This window comes from Sinocyclocheilus rhinocerous, unplaced genomic scaffold (genome assembly GCF_001515625.1).
Source record: "Sinocyclocheilus rhinocerous isolate Xijiao unplaced genomic scaffold, SAMN03320098_v1.1 scaffold1467, whole genome shotgun sequence".
NCBI lineage: Eukaryota > Metazoa > Chordata > Actinopteri > Cypriniformes > Cyprinidae > Sinocyclocheilus > Sinocyclocheilus rhinocerous.
The window spans coordinates 1109044-1116124 of NW_015647960.1; the positions used below are offsets into that span (position 1 = coordinate 1109044).

Sequence of the window (7081 nt, forward strand, 5' to 3'; positions counted from 1 at the left end):
TACTGGGTTAATCGTTTTCACGTTTCCTTGGTTGGTACCTGATTATAGCACTTAAAACCTCGAAAAGTCAGATTTTCATGATATGTCACCTTAAAAAAAATATATAGAGAGAGAGAGAAAAAGAGAGAGAGACACACACAGAGGTTGGTAGATTACTTACAAATTGTAATCCGTTACTGATTCCAAATTACATGACAAAAATGGTAGTAATGCATTACACATTTTAGGTACACGTTTTAGGACTATTACTTTTAGATTACTTTTGACCTAACTCATTTATCACATTGACTTAAATAGGATAATCTTGTTCCATATTGATATAAAAATACAAAGAGTAAGAAAATATATTCCGTTCATTGTTATTAACAACATGAAGTGCATTAAACATCACATTACATCAAGGTTTGTAAAGGAACTGCAGGGGGTTTGTGAGTTTAATAAAAAGCTAATAATTAATTAAATCATAAAAATGTCACATTAAAATAAATCATTTTAAAATAACCTCAATCAAAATAAAGCACTTACTAAAATCTATTTTATTTGTTTACTTGCATGTCATGTGACCATTAATCAACATCAGAGAACCGAGAACATGCAAATGTGATACTTAATTTTAAAATATTTATTTTTAAATCTCAGTGGCCATTAAAAAGAGGACAAAAGGATCACAGTGCACAGTGTCTTTTATGTTTTATTTATAAAAATATATTATATATGTTTTCTTTTATAAATTTTAGTAAGTACAGGTAAGAATAAGTATGTTGTTTCATTTTTACATAAATATATCTGTTACACGTACATTATTTTGCCCATATTTTAACATTTTATTATCACAAAAGTAATTTGAACTATTAAAGCAGACATTTTTACTTGCATTTAATAGCCTATTTCTATATTTAATACGCTAACCTAAAATCAAAAGGCACTTTGTTAGAAATAAATAACAAGCAACCATTAACTCTATAAAAGCTTTGTATTATGATTATGTTAACGAATCATACCATTAATCTGAATAACAAAACAAGAGTTATAAAATGTGAAAATTCTCTCATATGACTTTATTAATACTAAAATGTTAAGCAAAATGATGTTTTCCGTTATTATTAGTCACTTTCATTGTGTGGCAACTTAAAATCTGCCTAAAAATCTCATGATGCGTCCCACGGAATAAAAGAAAGTCAATCGAGTTTGCAACAGATTGACGAGTTTTCAAAAGACTGTCCCTTTAAGGCTTTTCGCCTGGAATGTTTACCTTTCTTTAAAGGGCATGTGAACTGACTCCGCCCACTCAGGAAGGCTAATCCATTTTTACACTGACTCCGCCCACTCAGGAAGGCTAATCCATTTTTACACTGACTCCGCCCACTCAGGACGACTAATCTATCCAGCGTTAATAGCTCACTCGCACACGTGCAGATTCCACTGATGTTCACGAGTGAATCATTAACTGAGCTGCTGCAATGATCACAGCGGGCTGTTGTTTAAGCGTCTGTTTGCAGTCTGACTGGGTTTGTGCAGTGCAGATTCATTATGGCAGCTCTGCGTGCGGCAAAACAAGCTTTGAGAAGAGAAATCAAGGGTCGAGTGGCTGCAGTGAGTGATCAGGAGAAACTAAGACAGTCTCGAGTTGTCTCGCAAAAGGTAAATGTCACTGACCTGTCAGCGGAAAGGAACAAGCCTTCAGTGGCCTTGTAAAATGGGGCAGCAGTTAGATTGTAGCACATACATGATATCCGAGTAAAGAGGTTCTGGGAACCTACGAACTTTAGGGGAACGTTCTATTTACGTAAAGAAAACATTCCTGGAACGTTAGAACGCCAGCTTTTGGGAACGTTCTGGGAACCAAAAATCGTTAGCTGGGTACTTAGTTGTTCAGTAACCTAACAACCCCCATGAAAATATTATTTTGCTGTCTCAGGGTACAGAGATAATTTCTTAATCACTTAATACGTCGTGTTTATTATATCACAGCACATATGCCCAAATACATTAACTTTTATCATGTATAATGATTTAATGTTATTATTTAAAAAAAAAATTCGTCCAATTTCACGTTCTCTACTCCCACATTGCTTTTAAAGATCTTGGATATAAAAAAAGGCAGAATATTTTCTGCACATTATTTTGAAGTGTCTTTACATCCTGGTCTCCTGCTTATTTTTTCTGTTTCGGCATTTCTGTGAGGGGACCATGGAAATGATTAGAGAAAAACAGTGGAAAATTAGTAAATGGATAAATATACAAACTAAATATTTTTCAAATAATATTTACATATTTTTATTATTATTATTGACAGTATAAATTGTGTCTTTATACAAGAAACTGTATAGATGCCTCTTAAATTTAAGGATGGGTGGGCCCTGCATGATTATGTTTATGATAATGTTTATTAGTCCGTGGCATCTAAAAGATTGAAAACCCCTGCTTTAGAGGTTATTGACCCTCAAACCACACGTGTTGCTTGTGTTCATACTCTTAATCCCAAAATGGTTGTCATTTGCAGGTGTGTGGAAAGTGCTTTGGTTACATTTCGACTCCTGATCAGCTAAAAAATATCAATATATTTGTTCCATGTTGATGTCATTGTGATTTTTTGTCATCAAGTTGTGTGTTAATACAGACACATAATGTAATTACATGTCCTAGACTGAGCAATATACAACTAGTTTATACAAATAAACTATGAGCAATTGTAAGTATGCTTTGTGTTTATTAACAACTATCCAAACTTCTGTCTAGTTGTTCAGGCATCCCAAATACCTGTCCAGCCAGCGTGTGGCTGTCTTCCTGAACATGCATGATGAGGTGCGCACAGAAGACATCCTCCAGGACATCTTCAAGAGGGGGAAAGTCTGCTTCATTCCCAGATACTTCACCAAGAGCAGTCGTATGGACATGTTACGACTCAAGGACATGGAGGAGGTGAAGACGCTGCCCCTCACGTCCTGGAACATCCGGCAGCCAGCAGATGAGGACCACGACCGAGAGGAAGCCCTGACCACAGGTGGGATAGACCTACCCTCAAAACTCTTGTTTATTTAGATTTATTTTAGATTTATTGCAGGTAATATAAATTAAATACTAAAAGCAATTGAAATACAGCTGAATGCTGCACATTTTGCTAGATATTGTGTGTTGTCTAGTGTTATATTTAGAGGTCGACCGATATGGGTTTTTCACTGGCCGATGCCGATATTTAGAAATCAGGGCAGCCGATGGCCGATATATGATGCCGATTTCTTTGGCCGATATTCTTTTTTTTTCTTCTTCCCCTTCATCTCATAAAAGTGAGTGAGTAAATGATATTGCAGGATACAAGATAGTAATAGTAGTAGTAGCCTAATTCAGAGTAATAATACATGGCTCAAAACTTAAGCAAAAATTAAAATGACATAGAAGCTTTTCTGAAGACGGTCGGTTCATTTAAAAAATACATTCATATAAAAACACCCACGCTGCATTTTAATTTTGAAACGTGCAGTGCTCAGTTTATTCAACGAAGTATAAGCCTTTGGAAAATCTATTTGTGGCGGTCCGTCTGTTGTGACGAGCCGCCACAAATAACTCAATGTATGGGAAACACTGGACACTTCTATAAGTCAAATGGCCAAGTGATGACAAAAATAAAAGAGTTGTTTCATGAGGAAAGTTATCGTGCACGTTATAGTAAGCCCAGAAGTTTCGTCTGAATTATATGTTTCTACTTTCACATACAAATGACTTGTTGCACTTATAAATATGATAACTTTCCGGCATCAATTCTAGTAGGGTAAAACGTGATTACGCTTTCGAAACGGTCTGTTTTGCCCTGCCATCATTAGCTGAAGCTGTGTGTGAACCAGAAGCGGCTGCAGAGTGTGAGTTGCTCCGTGACTCCGTCTCTCATGCAGCCAGAGAGAGATTCTCCGGCGTTCCGCAACAACGCTTAGCTGCCCGCAGATGCGCCTGCCTATAAATCGGCCTAATTTGCAGCACAATCGGCCGATGCAGATTAATTTAAAAATGCCAAAAATCGGCCGATTAATCGGCCGGCCGATCAATCAGTCGACCTCTAGTTATATTATCAACCTAATTCATCGTATAGGGGCTGCATGATTCAGTGAAATAAAAGCGAATTCGCAAAATAAGGCTATGATTTAAATAACTAAATATACATCATGTGCCTGCATTATTCAGATTAAAGCCCAGCACGATGATCATTTACACATGAGCAACTCATAATCTGGTATTTTCAGTGTCTCAGAGCAACTTGATTTGCAGTAAATGCCAATGTTTAAGAAATTAAGCATAAATATTAGTATTGTAAAATTAGTATTATGATTATATTTTCCTTAAATTTGTACAGTTTATTTTCCTTAGATTTATACAGTTAAATATTACAAGAGTAATATTTCTTTTATTCTAAATTATTATTATTCATATTGGTTTATAATCAACTTTTTTGGACCAAATTGTGCAGATTAAACGGCAATTTATATATATAAAAAAAAGTGTACTGTAAAATAAATTTATTATTATGATCATACTTTTCTTAAATACTAGATTTTTTGCAGTTAAATATTACAATAATAATATTTATTATTTTTATTAATAATAATAATAATTGCTATTATAGTGATATTGATTTATAATCGCAACTTTTTTGACCAAATTGTGCAAGATTAAACAACAACTTATTTGAAAACTTTTCTTAAATGCTAGATTTTTACAGTTTAATATTATAATAGTAATACTTATTATTTTTTATTAATAATAATAATAATAATTATATTATTATAGTCATATTGATTTATAATCGCAACTTTTTTGGCCAAATTGTGCAGCCCAACAAACAAGCTTTAAAATGCATTTTAAATCACAGTTGCATTTTTAATCAGAAAAAAAAAAAAATCTATTGGATTTTTTCCTCAATATTCTTCAGCCCTAGTACTAATAGAACTAATAGCTGATAATGATTTGTAGCATTTAATTCAGTCTGAAAAACACTTTGTAACACATGTACTGCGGTGAGGAGAAATGATCCCATCAGACTGCAAAATAAGTTCTGCTGCACATATTCGCAGAGCTGTTAGTTAATATTATTAACAATACTATTATATACTAATATAATAATATTAGTATAATTATAATGTGAGGTAAGTGTTATACAGCTATTAGGTGATGTGGAAAGGGGAATGTGTTGTACCATTAGATGGTGCTCTCATCCCACAGTTACATTTGGCTTCATATTCACTTACAGTATATTCAGAATCAGGTATTAATGTTGTATATTACATTGAACACAAGCCTTTGCATCTAAACACTAACACTAGGATATTTTCAGCTTGTTACTGTAATGTTGCATTGTGTGGTTGAGTATTTGCACTTTTCAAGTTAAATAAAGTGTGATACTGCATTGCAGCGTTGAAGGACTGTACATATGCTGACTAGCAGCAGTAACACCAAACAGCTCGACTCGTGATTTTGAAAGAAAGAAACAGACTAAAGATCGCAGCGCCACCTAGTTTTACTGTAATCATAAGATATTCTCTCTAAATGTGTGACTTGGAGCCATGCATCTATCATGAAATACAGTTAGCAACACATTGTACTTCTATAATGTATGCATTATTAAATGAATGCAGAATATTATGGAAATTTACAGTTATGCAAGACTTGATTTTATCCATCAGAAATTGATTGGATGGTGAAAAGTGGGTGCTAACAGAAGCAAGACAGAGGTGGTTTATGTGTTGCATTGCAATAATATTTACCAATAAATCATGCACAATAAGACCACAAATGTGTATTCAGAAAATAAATGCATTAGCAGGGGATCATTTCTCTATCATTTCTTCATTATTGTGTAATTTAGTAGTTAAAGTGTTTATTGTCAAACTCATGCAGTATATTTTGTTATACTGCCCGAGTCATGAACTTACCATCATATTTAATATATTCCACAATATTAATTTGCAGTGAGTTATGAATCATAAATCATGCCATTGCCTGCATACAGATAGTATTTATGGGTTTTGTGACTCTGGGCTGTTTATGGGTATCAAAGATGTGCTTTTCATCTAATCGTCCTAATTTACTATCTGTACAGTTTGCTTAATCTCTATAATTTATCATCAGGCTAATTAAAGCTTAAGTAAGTCGTACATTCTAGCAGAATGGCTTTTCTAAAGCAAATAGGAAAGAAATCACCCGTGTGGTGGAGAATATAAACTAGGCAGGTGTTACAGGACGGCAGACCCCTGTGGAGTAAGTAATAACTCTGAGATTAAAGTCTGTGTGTTTTAGCCCCAGATTTGATGGGGTGTTTGTGTATGTATGTGTGCATTAAACAGAGAGGAGGGGATGAAATATACAGCCGTTCAGGAGAAAGGGAAAGAAAAACAGAGAAATGGGGGCTGATATGTGAACCGCACATGAGGAGGGGTTTAATCGCGCTGAACTGTCCCGGTGTGAGAGAGGAAAGTTGGGTGTTTTTTTTTTTGCATTTTGTTCCTGTGGAGTGAAACGGTCACCTTGAGCTCAGGAAGTCCTGCAGCCTTTCTCTCGCCCGTAGAGGTGTTTGCCTTTAAAGTCTACATAAAATAAAAATTTCAAAGCTTGTTTGCTTTCTAAATACAGATTTCTGGTCCTATTGTGGACGATTCAGTGCACGTAGATTTAAAATGTGTTTTATTTGAAATCTTTAATATGTATTAACTTGTTTCACCTCTGAAATAACTTTCCTGTATATGATACAGTGTTAGTTTAGCATTGTTGATATACTCTTAGTTTTTGTTAATGTTTTGAATTAGATTGTCTTTTTTCACTTTAATTTTACTTAAGTGTAAGTAATGTTTTTGTAATTTTTTGTTTTTTTAAATATGTCTATATATCATTTACTAATTGTATTTATTAGTTTTAGTTATTTTTAATGTAAAATAGTGTTATTTTAGTATCATTGATTATATTATTATAGTTTTTGTTCACTTAAATTTAGTTAGTCATTTTGTGTTTTATATATATATATATATATATATATTTCATTTTAGTTAATGTTTTGAATTACATTTTATTTTATATTCTCTGTTTTCACTTTAATTTT

General features: G+C 33.6%; 1 protein-coding gene across 1 annotated transcript; it reads left to right on the plus strand.

Moving 5' to 3' along the window:
* Positions 1-1361: 1361 nt before the first annotated feature.
* On the plus strand, positions 1362-3042 carry LOC107709489 (5-formyltetrahydrofolate cyclo-ligase-like). Its single transcript, XM_016513980.1, has 2 exons — positions 1362-1641; positions 2740-3042. The coding sequence occupies exons 1-2, from the start codon at positions 1531-1533 to the stop codon at positions 3040-3042; spliced, it is 414 nt and encodes a 137-aa protein (XP_016369466.1). The 5' UTR covers positions 1362-1530.
* Positions 3043-7081: the final 4039 nt, after the last annotated feature.